Source organism: Symsagittifera roscoffensis, chromosome 8, assembly GCF_963678635.1.
Source record: "Symsagittifera roscoffensis chromosome 8, txSymRosc1.1, whole genome shotgun sequence".
In the NCBI taxonomy this organism is placed as follows: domain Eukaryota; kingdom Metazoa; phylum Xenacoelomorpha; order Acoela; family Convolutidae; genus Symsagittifera; species Symsagittifera roscoffensis.
Genome location: NC_087069.1, coordinates 25,595,102 through 25,617,994, shown reverse-complemented (window position 1 = coordinate 25,617,994; position 22,893 = coordinate 25,595,102). Strand labels below are relative to the sequence as shown.

General features: G+C 38.7%; 3 protein-coding genes across 6 annotated transcripts in view; all 3 read right to left on the bottom strand.

Moving 5' to 3' along the window:
- LOC134853411 (serine/arginine repetitive matrix protein 1-like) overlaps positions 1-22,893 on the bottom strand; it is a 458,950-nt gene that overhangs the window by 382,902 nt on the left and 53,155 nt on the right. The window lies entirely within an intron of this gene.
- The window catches only part of LOC134853413 (Golgi-associated PDZ and coiled-coil motif-containing protein-like), a 340,830-nt gene that overhangs the window by 264,782 nt on the left and 53,155 nt on the right, over positions 1-22,893 (bottom strand). The window lies entirely within an intron of this gene.
- LOC134853517 (galactosylceramide sulfotransferase-like) overlaps positions 1-22,893 on the bottom strand; it is a 55,267-nt gene that overhangs the window by 5,380 nt on the left and 26,994 nt on the right. Inside the window, exons 2-5 of the mRNA XM_063869515.1 lie at positions 20,128-20,307; positions 19,746-19,837; positions 19,149-19,209; positions 4,311-4,550 (exon numbers count right to left, since the gene is read on the bottom strand). Of these exons, the coding sequence (XP_063725585.1) occupies positions 4,311-4,550; positions 19,149-19,209; positions 19,746-19,837; positions 20,128-20,307 (573 nt within the window). The remainder of the gene's footprint in view (positions 1-4,310; positions 4,551-19,148; positions 19,210-19,745; positions 19,838-20,127; positions 20,308-22,893) is intronic.

Here is a 22,893-nt window from a genome sequence, read left to right as displayed (position 1 = left end):
TGTCGTTTTTCCTGTTGACAGCTTATTTCTGGACGTAAGTTTGCACTAATGATCTTTTTATTCATTGTTTTCTGAGCGTGATCTGTGTGTTTAGAACGTTTGAAATGCGCTTGCGGTTTCAATTGATTAGTTAGATAACTTTCATTTTCCGCGCGAGTTTTGATCAGCCGATTCGGTGCTTGGTTCTGATTGGTTAGTTGAGTTAAAATGAATTTGTCAATAAATATAAGAATTGCAATGAATAAGTTAATTGACGCTTTCACATATTCCTCGTCGTACTCATGGCGGAATAAATCAAATTCTACGGGAACACGAGACATGTAGTGTTTTAGTCCAATTATTGTTTCGGCCAAGTGTTTTTTGTCAAAGTTAAATTAGATCAAGCGATCAATGCATCTAGTAAATCTACTTCGACTGGTTTTTGATCCTTCACTGGGGTTTTTTACGCTGATTAAAGGTTGATGGTTTGTGATTAAATTAACACTTTTTCTCGTACAAATAATATTTAAAGTTTTCTATTGCCCATACGATCCCCAACAATTCTAACTCACTTACAGAGTAATTTTCTTCTATTGAGTTTAAAAATCTGTATTTCCACCGCGTACGCTATTGCCACCAAACTTGTATCTGTTAGTTGTTCAAGGGTGGCACCTAATCCGAATGTAGAGGTATCGCAGACCACAAGGGTCTCTAAATCCAATTCAACTCTACACTGCTGGTAAATTGTGAATATTATCTGTTGTTGTTCCGACTTTCGATGCGAAAGTAATTGTTCCGACTTTTGTTCATTGCTGCCGCATTGAAGACGATTGCCATGACCTTTTGGAGGTTTCTTCGGTATAATGGTGTGTCTTCCTCTGATTCCTTAGCTGTTTCTTGGTCCACTGTACCAATCACTCTCGCCACTATCATCTCATAACTGACTTTTTCTTGGTGAGTTTGGCTTGTCATTGTTGGTGGCGCCTCGTTTGGGGTTGTTTTCTCCATATGTTGTTGAGATAGGTCTACCGTGATCGTGATCGAATGTTTTAGTTTTAGTTGTTTGAATGTTTTTAATGGTCTGAGTTTTTGTATAGCGTCTGATTTTCAATTCAGGTGCTCGAAACCTTCGCTAGTGATGTGATAGCCGAGCCATGCGACTTGATCACACGCGAATTTGAGTTTTTTGGGTAATGCTAAACTTTCATGATTTGCTGAACATTCTTCTCTTAGGTTTTCTGTCTGTATCTTTAGACCCTTCTGTTACAGTTAGTACGTCGTCTAAGTATGCGAAAGTGTTTTCACAGTTTTTCAGGGTGAGATTTTCTGCCTTTTTTGTTTCAGCTGGCATGTAGGTGATGCTAGAAAATCGCATTTGGAGTTGGTATGTTCCAGTTGCATTGCCTCCTATGAGACTAAAGTTGCACTGTTTTTTTTGTATCATTTTCTCGTGTTCTTTTTTCATATTTTCTAAATCCAACGTGATTTGTGATTATGCATATCAAAGATCGACTGTTGAAAGTAGTGTCGGTTGTTTTTCCTTCCTCTTAATTGATTGTGCAAAAGTGTCGAATAGTAACTCAATAATGGGAAATTGTTATTTGTTTTTGTGAAAGATTTTTTTAAATCTTCTACTGCTACGATTGGACTAAGAAACTGCTGGTTCGAATTTTTGTCGATTTTGATGTTGTGTTATTGATCTACCAGTTTGTTCAATTCTCTCTCTACAGGTTTTTGGAGATGTAGTAGTATTTCTTCTTCATTTTGTTGTCTTGGGTTGATATCTTTGATGAACTGCGTTTTCATTACGTAATTTTTTGAGTTCCCAATTCTTGCAGATAACTGTTTTTTCGACCCATTGCTTTATTTTGTGGTCTGGATTTTCAATTTTTTGTATATTGTATATTTGGTTTTTTTCCTGGACTAATGTGATGCCAATTTATGCAAGAATGTTTCGCCCGATGATGTTTGCTTTTTTGGTTGTCTACCGTTATGAATGGGTTGGACTGTGTGGTCCGCCTTCCTGATCCTACCGCTACTATTAATCTGCCTTGCGGGATGATGCATTTTCCATTGTTGCATGTCAAATTTTTTGCGGCATCTTTCGGTGGGATAAATTTCAATCTTGCCAATTTGTCTTTTGTTTGTAGTCTTTTTGCTGTTTTCTCATTTAAAAAAGACATTGGGTTTCCTGAAACTGCAATTGCGAAAAAGTTTCTGATTTTTCAGTTCTACAAGGTGTCCATTTAGATCCTCTTTGCGTAAGTCGATCGAGTTTTTTATTTTAAAAGCTTCTGAGATGGCCAATACGGTAAAATCGTCACGTGGTTTTTCTTCCCATCCGTTTGTTGAGGTCCACTTCTCGTTGTTTTCTGCTTGATTCTTGCATATAGTTTACATTCCTCAGTCTGTAAATTTTTGCGAAATGTCCTCTTTTTGCATACTTCAGGCGAATTTTGTCTTAAGCTGGTCTCGATTGTAGATGATTGGGTCCAAACTGTCTGCCACACTTGTCACATGTATTGTTTTGGTTTCCCTGTTGGTTTTGTGTACCTCTTCATCGGAACTTCCCTTTAGCATTTGTTGTCGGCCTCTTCCGAAACCCCGATTTCTGTTGTTTTGGTATCCGTTTCTTCTTCCTCTGACGCTTCCTTGTATGTATCCCATAGTTTCCTGTTTGATCGTAGACGAAGTTTGTGATGATCCGAATGGATTTGTTTTCATTAATTCGCTATTCTGTATTCGTCTTTCTCTTCTAATCGCACATTTGTATGCGTCTTGAGGTGATCTTGTTTCTGCTAATAGTTCTTCAGCGATGTTTTTGTTTGTCATACGGGCCGTGAACGTGTTTCGAACTCCTTCATCTTCTCTGTTTCCGCAGTCTGCGCGTGATGCCTGATGCCTGTTCTATTAGGTCGGCGTTCCAACGATTCGTTCTTCCGCTGCTTACGCCAGATGAAAGTTTATCACTTGAAAGCTAATTTGTCGTTGTAATGAAATTGTCTTCGAGTATTTGCAACAAATCCCCAGTGGTTGTCGATTGTAGATCAAGTCCCGGACGTTTTTGCTGTAGTTGACCTTGGCCAACCGCTCCTAAACATAAGAATATATAACTTCTCACCTCGGCATCTGCTTCATTCCATTGGAAATTGCCGCATAATGCTACTATTTATTTGATTATTGCAGAGCAATTTTCCCAAATGACCTTATTCTCCTCGTTGCGTATGTCATTTCTCCGTTTTTGGCTTCTATTTTGCCTTTATTTTAAGTTCTCATATTGGTTCTGTTTGATCGATGACTGGTGGTTGAGTTCGGAGTAGATTACGGTTTTCTATCCCATCTTTGGCCAGGACGGTCGATTCCGTCATGGCGGCGCATTTGGACCACTCAAGTTGTGATTCTGCTGATATCTTCTGTCAAAATTGTGGGAAACTCTGGGTATAGTAGGTTTTTTACACCCTGCTGACTGCTCAATGTCATACCCTCTTGTATGAGTAACTAATGAATCCGTACGGATTGGCAACTACCTTGGTAAATCAAAAAAGAAAAAAAGATAACTGAAACATAATCTCTCAAAGGTTGCTCTGAGCGATCAATGCTCTCAGTTTACGGACTGACTCTGTTGCTCAAGGTCAGTTTATCTGCAGTACAATTTATAGGTTTTTCTGCTGATGCCTTTAATTAATGCCAATTCGGCCGGATGACAAGATGAAAAAGGTAACTTTGCGATAATTTCTGATTTTACAAAACTCAGCTCAAATAGTTGTCGGTGTATAAAGTGCCAAAAAAATGAGTGAACGATTTTGCAATCAAAATTACTTATCGTTGGTGAGATTTCTTTTATCGACACAACAAATGTAGCCCTAGTTTTTTCTACAGTATCTACCTTTGCATGAAACAATTTTTTATTTGATCGCAGATTTAAACCTTCGCCTTCCTCAATTTCTTGGTTGCGATGAGAATTCAGTAGCTTGAAATATAATAAAAAATTTTAAAAAAAGAAAAAAAAATAGTTATTTCATTTAAAAAGGCATTCAATTTTTCCCTGAAAAGAATAGTGCATGGTTTTAGGTGTCGCGCAGCTGGAATCAAAGTTTAGTATTGTCAGTTCCCAGTGGGAAACCCTTGAGATTTAAATAATCAGCCCAAGTTATTTTAAAGTATTTAACCCATAAAAGCTACGTTTTTCGAACTGCTTGCAATAGAACTTAATATTGATCTATGATCTATAGGGTCAGGGGCAGATCTGGGATTTTGTTGAGGGGGGAAGTAGCGGATTTTCAAAAAGTTCAAACCTTTTTTTGACTAAGGTGCTATTTGAATTTACTGACCACTTTTTGCCAGTTGTTAGGCATCATGATGTCACTGTAATTTTCCAGGAAAAAATCCAGAGATCCTTTCTGGGTAGTGAAGTTTGAGTAAACGGAGGAAACTCTTTGGTTGTAGCCAAAATAGCTGAAGTAGGATTTGAATTGAGCCAGTGGTTCCCTAACAAGGCCGACCAGGTGGAAAGGGTGCTTCATTAGAGAGTTCCAATAGGAGTAGTTGTAAAGTGTGTGCATGGCCATGACCTGAATCATAAAGTACAGTTATTATTTATTATTTTGGGTGAGATGTCATTAGTTAGGATTACATAAGATTCAAAAATGCTAAATATTTTTGAACTGTGAATAAATTAATATCGCCCCAACACTGAAGTATTTACATATGATCAATTTCAATTTGGGAATTAAATAAATGAAGCTTTCTTAAAGAATGTTTTTCTTTTGTGTCCGAATGCATGTGCATTATCAAAGTTTAAGTGCATAATCAAAAACTGTAGTAACCCATCAAAAAGGCGTGCTTAGAGCTAAAACGTTTTAATAAACAACACATTGTAAAACTCATATGGACTGAAAGTGGTTCTTTCAGATTGGAAAGTTTTATACGGTTTTATATTCTCAGCTTCTTTGAGCAGCTAACAAAAAAAGTTTAAAATTTTAATAGCTTGAAATCAGAACCTGGCTGATTGATTTTTTTGGCCGCCCCAAATTTTTTTTGAGCCGATGCATTATAAGTTAATCCAGAAAAAGTTCTCCTTGAAAGTCTATCGAAATGCGGCTGATGAATATACCCACGATAACAGTCTTGCTAGTTTAAGCCTGTTAAACCAACAAAAAACTGTTTTCTTGGGTTTTTTTGAACTTTTTTATTTAATTTCATGGCCACAACTTTGCAGCGGAGGTATAAAAGCCAAAACTTGAAAACAAGAACTCAAATCATGCATCGGTCATGACAAAATACTACTCTTAAAAGCTAAACGTTTGCAATCAAACAATTTGATACCATACTTTGAAACAGTTTAGTGAAACAGCTCAAGCAAAATTACAAAAACACGTATTCCGTATTTTTTTTTGAAAAAGACCATTGTAATAGATTTTTTTTTCACATAGAAACAAATCCAATATTTTTCCGCAACTTCTGTGTTAAGTTTTTAGGGTGAAGCTTAAATAAAATGTATAGATTTTTGCTTGACCCTCTGTGAGTTTGACCGCTCAAGTAGTTTCTTTGCCTAATTATTTATGTTTAACTCTCTTCTGGGTAAAACTTAATAATTTACTTATGTGTTTCCCGCTATATTTATAGGGGTCTTAGCAATTAGCATGTGCGCCAATTAGCATGCACTAATTGCTCTTCTAAGACGCTCATTCCTTAGAAAAAATAGCTCTTTCATTTGATGGATAATAGCATAAAATTTCATATAAAATTAAATAACATTCGAATTGTTCGAGAACTAAAGAAATCGTTGTCGCTTATCTAAAAGTCCAAAAATTGCGGTGTATTAGCTTTGTGAACAAAATTGAAGAAGAAATAGTAGGAAAAAAAGCTGCATTCTTCCGCATGGGTATGCTGATTGACGGTTCTCAAGCTTATCACCCCGCCTTTTTTAACCCCCGTTTTCTTAACCCCCTCTCATATAAACCCAGAATTAGACAACCCCACTAAAAATTAACCCCTTTTTAATGCCAATTGTTAGAATCAAAGCGAAAATTACTTGAAAAGAATTCGGAACCATAGCGTCGGTAAACATCTAAGCTTTAATTGGAAAAATTGTTGCATTCATATAGTTTTAGAAAGATAAAAAACATGCAGATAGCTTGGACTTCTGGGAACTTGTTGCTCGAAATCCAGCAAAATTTTTTCATGTTTACTGTCAGGGGTTAAGTTTTTTATGGCTTCTAAGAAATGATAGTATGTTTTTTTCCGTTTTATTTGGTAAGAAGGCATAAATACAAGCGGGCGCTAACATATATAAAGTAGAGTTGATAAAACATGTCAGTAGTAACTTTAAACGTTCCGTAAGCCAACCAAAAAAATTGAATTTTAGAGCACACTTAGCATTTCTCGGTCGCCGAAAGAATGAATCTTTTTGTGATCATACTGTCCACTGTCAAATCTTACAAAGCTCTTGAATAGCTTGGGTATTTCGAAATTTCCTGTAGCTGGGGAGACTGGTAAGACCTGTTCTCGTTGCTTGCGCATGCGTAGTGCAGTTCGAATAAAATTTTCCTTTTTTGGTAGGGCCAATTCAGTGGCGAGGTCGTCTCTTATGGCTGAATTGCTGTGGCGACTGCGACAGTTGGAGTATTACTTTCGCTCAGGTCCTTGATTTTTTCAAAAACTAGTCGAGCATCAGTTTTTCCCTTAGGTATGTCCTGATAATGCTCACCCTCATTTGATTAAAATTTTCGCCCTCCGTAGTTGCTGTTGCTCGGCATTTATGAGTCTGGTGTTTTGAGCAGTTCCAGTTAGTAGTGTTTTTGTTCTTACGTTTAAGATAACATTCGTGTTCTGGTATTACTAGCATTTGTTTGTTTTTGGCGTAAAAAGTGAGATGGAAGGTCCCTTCAAACATTTTAGTTCATAGAATGGTAAAACATTCGTTCAAGTGTAAGGCAGTACGATTTTTGTGTAAATTTCTTAAAATTCTCGAGTTGCTTTCAATTAGCAAAATCTCTGTTTTAAACGCGTGAATGAGAGATTGTTTCTCTAATTAATCAAAAGCAATTGTTTTTGAAATACTAGAGGCATCAAATGGATTAAGACTGGCTTTTCAGGCCTCAATTAGTTCACCTAATTGGAATACTTATAAAAATGACCTAATTTGAAACAAAATACCGGTTTTGAAGGGGGGTTAAAAAAATTGTTATCTTGTTACGGGGTTATAAAATAGGCGGTGTAAAAATGGTCTTAATAATTTAGGATTAAAGAGTAGGACACCCTAAATGACATAACTGCTAATAGGCTGGTGTGCTACTTTGAACAGATTGAGATCAATTAGCAACTGTAGCTAAAATCAGGCAACAAAAAAAATACGCAATCATCATTACATATAGCTTTGAAAAAATAGCATTGACCGGAGAGAAAAAGGAAAAAACAGACTAAAAGTTGGAAAAAACGGAGGGGCTGTGAAAATACTGATACAAGTAGCTAAAAACTCAAAAATGTGTATATCTCAGCTAACTTTTCTCTAATTCGTTTTATTGATCGAAATAAACAATGAACAACCAAAAAAAGACAGTTTTTCAAATTTTTTCAAATACCAAAATGGCCATTGAAGAATAAAAAATTATTGAAAATTTAGAAACCTTTTTTTATGTGTTTCGGAATTCAATTAGTTGCATCGTTCGGATCTAACTAATAATCTACCCCCCCCCCCAATATCTTTCAAGAAAGGTGGAAATTGTTAAGTAGATTACTTGCAACGAGTTTTCGACCAATCAGAATGCAGTGAAATTTGAATTTACATACAACGCTCTAGTGCGAATTTATTGTTTTTATTTACAGGGGTGGAGATTTTTTTTAGCAGCTAGAATAAGGCGGGAGATTGTTAGGTAGATCACATCGTTTTTGACAGAATGGTGTTACCTGAAGTAATTTTGTTTAGTTTTGAGTTATTTTGAGGTTGCCGTGAATTGTAAACCTATTTAATTGCTTCTACACACTAGTACATAAAGCCAATATGGCAATTTAGTGGACGTTAAGTGACGTCGATGGAAGCAATAATTTGAATTTCATCTAAACTCATAACAATTAACTAAAATTTTGTGGTAACCCAGAGACGCTACTCGTTTATTAGAGGTAAAACATTGATATTCAACTGTTTGAATTCAAAAGTTAATCTTTCGTTTGTCTGTTCGCTTTTTACAAAAGCTAAGATCAAACAGCTTAATTCCATACCTTCGTATGGCGAACTGAAACGAACAAAAAGTAATATTCTGAAAACAGCACCACTGACCTTAACTATACATAAATAACAATAATCAATAACATAATTACATAGCGCCAATAATACACTGGACTGCAACTGCATTATTAAACTTTGTTTCAGCTCAAGGTTGCTGCAACCGCAGTACTACATTCCCCCGAGACTCAAAAAAACTTCCTCATCTAATTATAAAATTTCAAGAATGAACTAGCATAAGTGATTTTTTCTACTCACTTTTTAAATCGGTGCATGAATGAGTTTCAGTTCTATCGTTGCAAATTTAGTGGCACTTTCCAATTTGCAACCCATGATCTTGATATATTGAGCGCGGCGTATCCAAACTTCCGCCGAAACAGATGCCTCTCCAGGAGTCCTAGTCTCGTTTCCATTGGTTTGTCTGTTTCTGTTTTAAAATTCATCAACTTTTGTCGGTAGGCCTCCAGAGCTAGTTGATTGAAATCCGCAAAGAGATCAGTGCTTATTTCCTTAACCGAATGTTTTTATCGGGTTGCCTAAAATTTTCGAACCCTGGTTTCTGTTGGATCATTTGCTGTGGAGGACCTTGGGTCAAGTCGGGTAATCTACACATGATTCAACTGAGAATCCTGTGGGGAGTTGATTCCCCCCGTTGTATGTTCCTCCTACATATGCTCTTTTGCATTCAATTTTTCCTCAGCTGTCTTCTGACTTCCTCTCATTAGGACTTGGTCTGCTAATTTGTCCCATTCTTCTGAGGTCATGTCCGAACCGTGTTGAAAATCGTGTTTCATCAGCTATCTCTGTAAATCCTCGTTTTTTTCGGATTGTTCTTCCTCGGCGAACCCGAACTGCTCGGCTGCCTAACAACGTGTGTCTCCGTGGTCTCCGCTGTTCTTATCAAGACTGGATTTTCTACTGTTGCTGCAGCCCCCACTTTTTTCTTCTCCTGTGCCGATTGTTTCTTCACTTTTTGCTTCATTATGACATCCTTCTAGCACTCGGTCCCACCGACGCTGTGCCGCCATGATTCGGTTGGGCTTTTCTGAACTCTAAGTTTAAACCACCGCCTACTGGGGTGTCTTTTAATGTCACCACTATGTCGCTGGTCAAGAGGAGCTCAAATGCCTGCTCTTCAGACTGAGTTGGAGTTTCTTCCTCCGACTTACTCTCCAGTAATGGCTCTGTTTCTTGTCTCTTATGCTTTCTTCCGGGCTCCTATAAAGGGCTTTTAACTTTACCTTTCTTAATTCAATTCAATCCAGTGTTCAGTAGTCTTTTGAGCGAGATTGTTGATTTCATTAAATCACTCTTTCTGCCACTGTCCCCTTTTACTGGATTTGTTAGTGCTGCTCCGCTCGTGCGATTATCTTCTCTACGTAATAGGTTCGTTGGTATGTTTTTTTCATTGTGCCGTAGGTTTATCTTCGACGAAGCCACGTTCCCATGAGAGAAACAATTCCTTCCAGAGTTCTGGGTCAACCGTAGTCGTGTCGTCAACTAACTGCTGAAGATCATTTCCGGTCAACTCTCGCCTCTCGATTTTCCATTTTGCATTGGCTTGCAGCAACGCCTTGAGGGTCCACGCCCTGTCTTTGTCTCGTACTGATCTGGTTTGCTGCTTTTACAACGGGCATACTTCTCTACTAATTTTTCCCTTGCTTACTATTTTCAGCGAAGCCCAGGATTGGTCAATTCGTTTCTTCAGTTGACCCGCGGTCAGAGCCGACCTCTCCAAATCTTGTTTATCTAAACGTAGAGAATTTAGTAAGAGCTTATCTCTCATGATTTTAAATTCGGTTTTTGGCAGCCTGCCGCAGTGTGCCTCAAATGGCGTCTGTTGAATTGTGTTTCGCTTAGTCCACCGCATATCCCAACTTATTGTACTGAGACAGAATTTGATCAACTTCACGTTTTCTTCGATCAACATAACCCTGAGTCTTCTTTTTATTGTCTGAAATGTTCTTTCGACCAACCCGCAACCGCGATGGTCACCCACCGGGCAAAATTTTTGCTCAATGTTATTATCTAGACAAAATTTTTTCATTGCCTTCTCTTTAAACACCGAAAACTGGTCCTGTTTTTTGACTCCTGTATACCATGATTGTCGATGCAAGATCTTTGTGATCGTATAACGGGCCTGCAGAATCCAACAGAACATTTTTCGTGACCCGGCTGCGAGGGAAGTAGAAGAGGTTTTGAAGCGTTTTTCGGGATTATATATTTTGCATCCTTACCGTATCTAATACATTTCCTGCACTCCTCGGCCCGATTGATGATGTCCTTATGCATTTTTTGGCCACCACAAGTAGTTTGAAACATTGAGCATTGCCTCTTGTCCCGGACGGCTCGATGGATTCTCTTCAATTCGGCAGTTCTGAGTTGTCCTGCAACTGCTAGTCTATTATCTACTAATACGCAGTCGTCAAGGACTGACAGCTGATTTCAGAGCGGGTTCGTTCATGGAACCATTAGTTCGAATCCTGCCCGGTCGTTTCGCTCTATGACCCATCTTAAGCAATCCATCCATGCGTCTTCGGATATGAGCTCCGCTAACTATTTCTTGTCAAACAGTTTTGACAGGCTGAAGATTCCCACGTCACCTAGCTATTCGTTTTGTCAATCCTCCCTCTTAGAATTATGCTTGACTCGCGTTGGTGGTCGGGCAAGACTCACCTCCGGGCTATAATCATTGTCTTTTGCATTCTTTTACAACGGGCATACTTCTCTACTAATTTTTCCCTTGCTTACTATTTTCAGCGAAGCCCAGGATTGGTCAATTCGTTTCTTCAGTTGACCCGCGGTCAGAGCCGACCTCTCCAAATCTTGTTTATCTAAACGTAGAGAATTTAGTAAGAGCTTATCTCTCATGATTTTAAATTCGGTTTTTGGCAGCCTGCAGTGTGCCTCAAATGGCGTCTGTTGAATTGTGTTTCGCTTAGTCCACCGCATATCCCAACTTATTGTACTGAGACAGAATTTGATCAACTTCACGTTTTCTTCGATCAACATAACCCCGAGTCTTCTTTTTATTGTCTGAAATGTTCTTTCGACCAACCCGCAACCGCGATGGTCACCCACCGGGCAAAATTTTTGCTCAATGTTATTATCTAGACAAAATTTTTTCATTGCCTTCTCTTTAAACACCGAAAACTGGTCCTGTTTTTTGACTCCTGTATACCATGATTGTCGATGCAAGATCTTTGTGATCGTATAACGGGCCTGCAGAATCCAACAGAACATTTTTCGTGACCCGGCTGCGAGGGAAGTAGAAGAGGTTTTGAAGCCTTTTTCGGGATTATATATTTTGCATCCTTACCGTATCTAATACATTTCCTGCACTCCTCGGCCCGATTGATGATGTCCTTATGCAATTTTTGGCCACCACAAGTAGTTTGAAACATTGAGCATTGCCTCTTGTCCCGGACGGCTCGATGGATTCTCTTCATTACGGCAGTTCTGAGTTGTCCTGCAACTGCTAGTCTATTATCTACTAATACGTAGTCGTCAAGGACTGACAGCTGATTTCAGAGCGGGTTCGTTCATGGAACCATTAGTTCGAGTCCTGCCCGGTCGTTTCGCTCTATGACCCATCTTAAGCAATCCATCCATACGTCTTCGGATATGAGCTCCGCTAACTATTTCTTGTCAAACAGTTTTGACAGGCTGAAGATTCCCACGTCACCTAGCTATTCGTTTTGTCAATCCTCCCTCTTAGAATTATGCTTGACTCGCGTTGGCGGTCGGGCAAGACTCACCTCCGGGCTATAACCATTGTCTTTTGCATTCTTTTACAACGGGCATACTTCTCTACTAATTTTTCCCTTGCTTACTATTTTCAGCGAAGCCCAGGATTGGTCAATTCGTTTCTTCAGTTGACCCGCGGTCAGAGCCGACCTCTCCAAATCTTGTTAATCTAAACGTAGAGAATTTAGTAAGAGCTTATCTCTCATGATTTTAAATTCGGTTTTTGGCAGCCTGCAGTGTGCCTCAAATGGCGTCTGTTGAATTGTGTTTCGCTTAGTCCACCGCATATCCCAACTTATTGTACTGAGACAGAATTTGATCAACTTCACGTTTTCTTCGATCAACATAACCCCGAGTCTTCTTTTTATTGTCTGAAATGTTCTTTCGACCAACCCGCAACCGCGATGGTCACCCACCGGGCAAAATTTTTGCTCAATGTTATTATCTAGACAAAATTTTTTCATTGCCTTCTCTTTAAACACCGAAAACTGGTCCTGTTTTTTGACTCCTGTATACCATGATTGTCGATGCAAGATCTTTGTGATCGTATAACGGGCCTGCAGAATCCAACAGAACATTTTTCGTGACCCGGCTGCGAGGGAAGTAGAAGAGGTTTTGAAGCCTTTTTCGGGATTATATATTTTGCATCCTTACCGTATCTAATACATTTCCTGCACTCCTCGGCCCGATTGATGATGTCCTTATGCAGTTTTTGGCCACCACAAGTAGTTTGAAACATTGAGCATTGCCTCTTGTCCCGGACGGCTCGATGGATTCTCTTCATTACGGCAGTTCTGAGTTGTCCTGCAACTGCTAGTCTATTATCTACTAATACGTAGTCGTCAAGGACTGACAGCTGATTTCAGAGCGGGTTCGTTCATGGAACCATTAGTTCGAATCCTGCCCGGTCGTTTCGCTCTATGACCCATCTTAAGCAATCCATCCATACGTCTTCGGATATGAGCTCCGCTAACTATTTCTTGTCAAACAGTTTTGACAGGCTGAAGATTCCCACGTCACCTAGCTATTCGTTTTGTCAATCCTCCCTCTTAGAATTATGCTTGACTCGCGTTGGCGGTCGGGCAAGACTCACCTCCGGGCTATACCCATTGTCTTTTGCATTCTTTTACAACGGGCATACTTCTCTACTAATTTTTCCCTTGCTTACTATTTTCAGCGAAGCCCAGGATTGGTCAATTCGTTTCTTCAGTTGACCCGCGGTCAGAGCCGACCTCTCCAAATCTTGTTTATCTAAACGTAGAGAATTTAGTAAGAGCTTATCTCTCATGATTTTAAATTCGGTTTTTGGCAGCCTGCAGTGTGCCTCAAATGGCGTCTGTTGAATTGTGTTTCGCTTAGTCCACCGCATATCCCAACTTATTGTACTGAGACAGAATTTGATCAACTTCACGTTTTCTTCGATCAACATAACCCCGAGTCTTCTTTTTATTGTCTGAAATGTTCTTTCGACCAACCCGCAACCGCGATGGTCACCCACCGGGCAAAATTTTTGCTCAATGTTATTATCTAGACAAAATTTTTTCATTGCCTTCTCTTTAAACACCGAAAACTGGTCCTGTTTTTTGACTCCTGTATACCATGATTGTCGATGCAACATCTTTGTGATCGTATAACGGGCCTGCAGAATCCAACAGAACATTTTTCGTGACCCGGCTGCGAGGGAAGTAGAAGAGGTTTTGAAGCGTTTTTCGGGATTATATATTTTGCATCCTTACCGTATCTAATACATTTCCTGCACACCTCGGCCCGATTGATGATGTCCTTATGCAATTTTTGGCCACCACAAGTAGTTTGAAACATTGAGCATTGCCTCTTGTCCCGGACGGCTCGATGGATTCTCTTCATTACGGCAGTTCTGAGTTGTCCTGCAACTGCTAGTCTATTATCTACTAATACGCAGTCGTCAAGGACTGACAGCTGATTTCAGAGCGGGTTCGTTCATGGAACCATTAGTTCGAATCCTGCCCGGTCGTTTCGCTCTATGACCCATCTTAAGCAATCCATCCATACGTCTTCGGATATGAGCTCCGCTAACTATTTCTTGTCAAACAGTTTTGACAGGCTGAAGATTCCCACGTCACCTAGCTATTCGTTTTGTCAATCCTCCCTCTTAGAATTATGCTTGACTCGCGTTGGCGGTCGGGCAAGACTCACCTCCGGGCTATAATCATTGTCTTTTGCATTCTTTTACAACGGGCATACTTCTCTACTAATTTTTCCCTTGCTTACTATTTTCAGCGAAGCCCAGGATTGGTCAATTCGTTTCTTCAGTTGACCCGCGGTCAGAGCCGACCTCTCCAAATCTTGTTTATCTAAACGTAGAGAATTTAGTAAGAGCTTATCTCTCATGATTTTAAATTCGGTTTTTGGCAGCCTGCAGTGTGCCTCAAATGGCGTCTGTTGAATTGTGTTTCGCTTAGTCCACCGCATATCCCAACTTATTGTACTGAGACAGAATTTGATCAACTTCACGTTTTCTTCGATCAACATAACCCCGAGTCTTCTTTTTATTGTCTGAAATGTTCTTTCGACCAACCCGCAACCGCGATGGTCACCCACCGGGCAAAATTTTTGCTCAATGTTATTATCTGGACAAAATTTTTTCATTGCCTTCTCTTTAAACACCGAAAACTAGTCCTGTTTTTTGACTCCTGTATACCATGATTGTCGATGCAAGATCTTTGTGATCGTATAACGGGCCTGCAGAATCCAACAGAACATTTTTCGTGACCCGGCTGCGAGGGAAGTAGAAGAGGTTTTGAAGCGTTTTTCGGGATTATATATTTTGCATCCTTACCGTATCTAATACATTTCCTGCACTCCTCGGCCCGATTGATGATGTCCTTATGCAATTTTTGGCCACCACAAGTAGTTTGAAACATTGAGCATTGCCTCTTGTCCCGGACGGCTCGATGGATTCTCTTCATTACGGCAGTTCTGAGTTGTCCTGCAACTGCTAGTCTATTATCTACTAATACGCAGTCGTCAAGGACTGACAGCTGGTTTCAGAGCGGGTTCGTTCATGGAACCATTAGTTCGAATCCTGCCCGGTCGTTTCGCTCTATGACCCATCTTAAGCAATCCATCCATACGTCTTCGGATATGAGCTCCGCTAACTATTTCTTGTCAAACAGTTTTGACAGGCTGAAGATTCCCACGTCACCTAGCTATTCGTTTTGTCAATCCTCCCTCTTAGAATTATGCTTGACTCGCGTTGGCGGTCGGGCAAGACTCACCTCCGGGCTATAATCATTGTCTTTTGCTGTTAAGTCCACCTTAATGATTGCCTTCGTTGTTGGTTTACTGTGATCGCAACTAGTTTTAAGGCTGCCAGTGATCATTTGTGTCGCCGTTTCTGATTCTAGGATATTTCCTGGGTATTCTCTCATGTCTCGGTTAACCAAGTCCTGAAATGATAGCAATTTAACCGCCTCTTTTCGTCTTTGTCCCACGTTACTGCTCGTGCAATGGCAATATCCTCTTCCCAACTTTCAGATGCCGATCTGTCCAGAGCTCTGCTCCTTATCTTGCATGTCTGATGAAACGTCGTTTCTGTCGCTTATTCCTCCGTAATTCTTTCTCTATCAACGGTTCTCCTTTCATCTTCGATCCTGACCATTTTTTTTTCGCTTTTTGACTCTCCATCTTGTTCCGACTGAGGTGTTTTTTCCACTGATATAAAAAATTGATTAAATTGTGTTAGAGAAATTGCCTAAACTGTTTTGTGACAATGTATTATGAAATTTTGAGAGTTGTGAGTTGGGAAAATTCTCGTTATGGTCGAGCTTTGCTCGTTTCTTGACCGTTTTGGTTGCTATTGCAACCGTGCCTGGACCTCAAAATTTCTGATTTCTTTTGATGCATAGAATAGTCTAGAAATTTTTTGCTCCGGTTGAGCGATGCTGTATCACTAAGCCTACTGTATAAGCAGTCGAGCGCTTTGTGAAAACATTCAATTTTTCATCTAACATTGACGTCGGCCACGGATCACTGTTCGGTTGTCTCGGTAAACAATCAACAATTCCCATGTCTTTTCCAGGAATAGATATTCTTTTGACTTGATATGTTGATAACCTATCTAGCCAACGTGTTAGTTTCGGTTGATAAGTTTTTTTGAACAATTGCCTTCTAAGGCCAATGTCAATGCTTTATGATCGATTACTATTGCAATCATTTTCCCTAAGAAGTAATGTTTAATTCGATCAACCGACCAAACGACTGCCAGCAGCTCCAGTTCACTTCTGGAGTATTTTCCTCTTGACTTTTTAAATAGCGTGAAGCAATTAAGATTGGAATCCAATCCACCTCCTCCGTTTTTTGCTTCAGAGCCGCACCCAGTCCGCTATGACTGGCGTCACTTTTCATCCGTGTTTCTTTAGACAAATCGTAATAATTCAAATTTGTAATATTAGCTACTGCTTTTTCGATTTCCTCAAATTTTTCCGAGTGTTTTCCCCCCTTCAATTTTTTTCTACGAGCACTTTTAAATTTTTCAATATTCTCTCATTTTCTTCTTGTAACAGTGGTCGGAGTTTGTCCGTCAGATTTGCTGCGTTTGCTTTAATTTTAGAGAGATGTTTTATACTTCCCAAATATAACCTAAGCTGTTTCAACCATTTTGGATGCCCTAATTTCAGTATGGTTTCCGTTTTTTGTGATTTTTGGCGTAACTCCGTTTTCTGACAATTTTTGTCCCAGTCAACTTACTTCATTTTTAAAGAAATCGCACTTAGACAATTTGAGAGATAAATTCTCTTGATTCAGTTTTTCTAATACCTCTGTGACCAGCTTTTCGTGTTCCGATTCCCGCTCTTTTGGTTACTAATGATATATCATCCAAAAACCAAAATGTAATTTTTGCGTTGTTAATGATGTAATCCATTGCATTTTGAAATTCTGCTGGCATATCAGCCAGACCAGAGAATCCGGATAGAAGTCTATAAGTACCGATCGCTTGACCTCCCACTATCTTAAAATAACTTTGTTTGGCAACTTCTGCGGTCATTTTCAGTTGACTGTAAGCGTATTTTAAGTCAAGTACCGTAAACTGACCCTATTTAGTAATTCATCCATATTTGGCATCTGATACTTATTTTTGAATAACTTTCTGTTTATTGCTCCTTGCATCTAGTTCCAGTTTAAAGAGGTCAGATTGTTTTACTGTAATTACGATGGGGCGATAAAACAATCACTTGTGCATTTATCTAGTCGCTGAATATGGCCTTCTGCCAAAAATTTTGTTAATTTTTTTCAACTTTGCTTTGGATATGTATCGGTTTTTTTTCTGCCCGTTTCCTGAATTGGGCACAATAGATACTTGAATTTAGTGTTAACCACGTGATTTACAGATCGTCCTGGACGGTCAGAAAGGTCTTGTTTTTTTGAATAAAATTTGTTTTTCCAACTTTCCGACTGCTCGCACAGTAGCACGTCAAACCTGGACTTTTGTTTTGTGGCTGGTATGGTGTAGTACTTATCCTCACTCTATTCTGAAGATCGAGCTCCAAAATGGATCGTGCACGTCGCTCAGTTTTTAAGAATGCGGCCTCCTGTTCTTCCCATCATGCAGAAGGTATGTCCGCCTCTAAAGCCCTTAGTATTACAATAGAATGCTTATTCTAATCCACTTTTCCTTATTTTCCAGCCTCACATGAATCGAAAATTTGTATCAAACTGCACTCTTCCTCAGAGCTCTCTGTCGCTTCAGTGATCTCATTCTCTTGTTGAAATCTCCACAACCGAGCGAAGTGGTTTGGTTTGCTTTGTTACAATTTTTACACTTTTTTCATTGCTGGGCAATTTTTTTAATTGTCCCTCTAAAAACGGTTTTCCACATGGTTTCCTTTCTGTGTTGTTCTTTGCCATTGCTCTCCTCTCTGGTTGCTTTTTTCTAAATTGGTCTCGGTTGTATCTTTCACCTGCCTGTCCTCTGCTAGTATTGGTTCCGGTTTGATTTTGATTTGTGATCCAGATCGTGATATTGCTGATGCAACATTGGTATTCGATTTTTGAAATGCCTGGGTTGTTTGCTTACTTTACTCACATTTTAATGCCCGTTTTAAGACTTCAAACTTAAGGGTATCTTGGAGTGTGGACTCTTCATTGGGAGATAGATAAGAAATAAGTCTTCCACCAATTCATTTTCCAGCGCACCTAACTCTGATTTCGCTGCCTGAGCTGTCAAAGCTGCATGGAACGCCTCCAAAGTTTCTCCCGTCTCCTACGCTCTGTTGAATAATTTGTATCGTTCGTAAGTAAAACTCGATATTTTTCGAACAGAGCTTTGGCTAGTATTACCATTTCTTTGTATTCCAGTTTCGAAATTTCTGCGTCAGAGTTTCTCTGTATAAATCGTTTCTTTCTTCATGTTCCTAGGGAGAGAAGCAATCTCGATACCGGGCGTTTTTGTAATTCATTATAATAGATGTTGTGACCTATTTTTGGTCATGTCTCTCTTCTTTCTGCATTTTCAGATGCTACACGGTAATTTGCTGATCTATCTCGAGGTTCGCGAGCTACTGTCGCAACAGCATCTTCGCCCATTCGGGGTGTTTTTGGCCTCGGTTCTGGTTCCTCTATGACTGGTTTTGGATCTTTCAATATGATCTCTGAATTTACATTCCCCTTTACTATTACTGCCATGAAGAATTGATCAGGCCATATCTTGAAATTCCACGGTGGGTCTGAATTACCTGTGGTCCAGAACACAGGGATTCCCATGTCAGTCCTACTGTCTTGTGACAAAAATCCTGCTGGTGCGCCATGTGGCAACCCAGAGCAGCTACTCGTTTGTTTAGAGGCAAAACAATAGTTATCAACTGTTTGAATTCAAAAGTTAAAATTTTGTTTGTTTTCTCGCTTTTAACAGTAGCTAAGATCAAATAGCTGATTTCCATATCTTCTTATGGCGAACTGAAAAGACCAAAAAGTAATCTTCTGAAAACAGCAACACTGACCTTGACTATACATAAGTAACAATAATCAATAACATAATTACAAAGCACCAATAATACACTGGACTGCAAATGCAGTAATAAACTATGTTTCCGCTTAAGGTTGCTGCAACCGCAGTGCTACATTTTTAAACAACGTTGATTGTTTAATCATAATTTTTATCTTTGTTTAAGCAAAAATAAACAAACGTTTAAAGTTGCTGAATATCTTGATAAATATTTACCTGATACGTATTAGGCTCAACGGATGAATTGAATACTGATCTGAAAGCATCTGAGGGATAGCTGAAACATAAGAAGTGAAAACAAATGAAGTAACGGAACCCGTTTTAATATGTTATGATCAGATTCTATCTCCAGCAAGTGATAATTTAAATTGGGTAAATATTTTGGAAAACTTAACCAAATTTTTGCTTTTTTGTCGTGCTTCCTCAAAAAATTTACATACAGTTGCGCTGAAGGCTTTTTTAGAAAAAAAAATGAAGTATTGGCCAAAAATGAGTGAAGTAAAGTAAAGTATAAAAGTGAGACTTTTTGAGTTGTGAGATGTGTCTGATCCCTGAGGGTGCGCCCCCTCCCTAGCTCTGCTTCTGATATCAGTAGATTTCCAAACATTGCAAACAGTGATACAAGTATGATAGTTGAGTCCCTCGAAAAAGCAAGTCTAGAAAATGGGTCCCACCATTTTCATTAAAACCTCAAAAACGCAAGACACAATTGCACATATTATTGCCGTAGATATGAGCCATATTTTTTTCTTGTGGGATTCATCTATGTTTTAGGAACCCAACTACCATACTGGTATCGAAACAGAATCTTACCTGATGTAGGTAACTGTATTGTTCAAGGGCATTTCCAGGTGATTTTTCTCCGCAAACCGCATCAACATCTTGGCCATAAGGTCACTCACGCACTAAGATTACAAAGTGGAAAACATTATTTGAAAAAAATGGCTCGAATTACACTTACTGAAATTCCGTTTTTGAAATTGCAGCACAGCCAAAACTTTCCAAAAAAAATTAATTCAACTTTTTTTCTAACTTTGTACATTTTGAGAGTTTTCCAACCAAAACTATAGTTTCTCCACTCTAGTATGGTCTAATAAAGACTTTTATACATTTTAAGAATCCATACAGCAAAAAAAAACAATTAAAAATTGACAAGAAGAATTGTTTGGCGGGGTGGGGGGTATAAGGAACATACCTTGTGAACTTTGACTAAAGCGACGTTTGTCTTCTTGTTTGCACATGTGGTTGATGATTGCATTCGATTCAAGGTCAACTGGACGTTATTGTAGGTTACATTATACGAGTCGCTGCAGTTCCAGATCAGAACGCTTACGAGGGTAACAAACACAAGCACTAGGAAGGACTGTTTGCCTCGCTAAAACATATATTACCATAAGATTGAGAGCCTAGGGTCACAGTAACAACGTATTTCTCTCGGATGGTTTCCAGAACTTAAAATGATGCTTGCAGTACAGATGGAAGGAAACTTTTTCCATTTAGTTGTCTTGCTTGAAAATTAGGTTGTCTAGCTAATTTAATAAATTCTCGGCGGGTCATTAATGCGAATCACGCTATTTCCTTTTTCTTTCTTAAATCAAATAAAACTTCTAACTTTATTGCGGGATTAGACGTATTAAAACAGGTTCAGTCTCATTTATATTAGAAAAATTACAATTTAACAAATCCAGTTTAAACGAAAGATATAGTTATTCGGTAGTAAAATTTTTAAAGAGAGTTGCTTAAATCAAAATGATTGATGAAATTTCAAAAAAGTTTTGAGTTTTTTGAAATTCATCACCTCACACGCTATGTAAAGTACAATGAGTTAGGACCGAAGTGTAACTCATAGAGTAATTTCGGATAGGGTACACCGTCTGCTCGTCACGCTATCTTATTTTCGGCCGGATAGATTCGTGCAACTTCTTAGTCTAATACCGATCCTAATCTTACTCTTATACTATCTAGTCTCAGGTTGTTTAACTAGTCTCTGCTAGGCTCAATAGATCTAGGGTATACTGGTTTATTGCGGCTGCTGAAGTGTTCGGGAGAGTCCAACTAATTTCTAAGTTAAATTCAAATCTCTCTGGTGCTGAAATTACAAGTAACTTCAGCACTTACAAATAAGTGGGTTGTTAGTTAGATGGATCATGATTGGTTAATATTAAATACTTTACATTGGTAAAACATTTAATTTATCCAATCATAAAATATAGTTTAGATCAGGTTCCACCCATCCGGGTTTTACAGAGTTTTTTAGAATAGTTCTTCTGCAATTTGAAGGATGGATGAAGGACGTTTGTTTTTGGCGAACATCATAATTTTCTTCCGTTTCCTCTTTTGTTAGGGAAGTTCCAGGAAGCTGGAGTTAGAGACATAAGACGTTGTGTCTTTTAGTGACAACGACTACGTCTTTGCAACAAACTCAAATCTGATTTCAGAATGGTTTGCTATGTCAGGTTTTTCTGTTCTGCGTGGAGAACTTCTTTTGTGTATGATCTAGTTTGGGAATGGCGTGGAGATTGTGCGTGGAGGGGATGCCTGGTTACTCGGATCTGTACGTATACTTGAACATCGAGGTGGTCATTGGTCTAGTTCAATGAAGTCCTTTTCTGCGAGGTCAAGTCGTACTCTAAATCCTTTGAGTTGTGATTGTGAGCGGCATATCGATTGTAGTTGGTCATTCTCTCTCGAGTGTAGTGGGGTCGTCTTGTCTTTTGATGTTCGTCCTTGGTGTTGTATTCTGATCTATATATTGCATCATGTGATTTTACATTTTATAAAACTTTTATTAGTTTAATATTTTTTAATAATGATTTTAGTTAGTTGTTTTCACAAAAGCTTTTTGTTTTAGTTCGGTTATTTTGAAGAGTTACTCACACTTGAGTAGCTCTTATTAAAAATAGTGGTGTGGTCACAAAGCGTGGATGTAGCGCGGTGGGTTAGGCCGGCTATAGAGCATGCTCAGGACGTCCTTCCTGGTGGGTTAGGCCAGGAGTGGGAGTATGATTTCATGCGGTTTTTGTGAGGGGTCCTGTTATGTGACAACGTTTTATGTTGGGTTTGTTGTGGTCTTACTTATGTCTTGTTGGTTATGTACTTTTTCCAAAAAGCAAATTGTTTGTGGTATGGGTTTGTCTTTCGACTTTTTTGTGTTTTATTATTTCTTTCTAAGACTTTGTAATAGTCTTCAAAAGAATAAATTATCCAGTTTTAAACTGGGTTAATCCGGTTTGGGTACCGTTGGTTTCCTTTTCTAAGTCATGCTGTTATTCTATGATTTGTGGTATTTAGTAAGCTGCGTTGGTTAGTTTTGTTTAGTATATGATTCCTTTCCAACCGGGTTAAAGGAAAGTTTGAAACATGTTATTATATGTTAGAGTTGTTGAGTGTGAAAACTTGAAACTGAAATTCATTATTTTAAACAATTCTTCGTGGGTGAGCTGTGCGAGTGTGGATAGAATTTCTGTGCGAATGAATGAAAATATCAAAAGGTTAGTACTGCATTTGCATTTATTTAATTTACTACATAGAATTTAGAAATTTACTGCTAGTCATGGGGGAATATTAAGATACAAATTTTCATCATAATTAGATTTACTGCTTGTGGGGGAAAATTTTAGAAATGAATTTACTGCATTGGTATTAAATTTATAAATTTATAAGTGTAAGAGATTAATAGAATTTTTGAAATCTGTTTGATGAAATTTGCAATATTTATTTGTTTTTTGTGGTTTTTGTAGGTGATCGTCGGATGAAGGCTAAAAATCTAAAGAAAACATGAATAAAGTATGGTGAGTTTTTTAATATTTAATTAGTTAGTAATATTCATTTAATTCATACTTACCTGTTAGTCGTCGGGGAAAAAACCGTGGGGGAAGATGTCGTGAATTAGTTCTGAAGTTGTTAGTAGTTTAGCTAAGATGCGGATGATATTTTTAGTTTGAAGCAGTGGCCAAAGCAA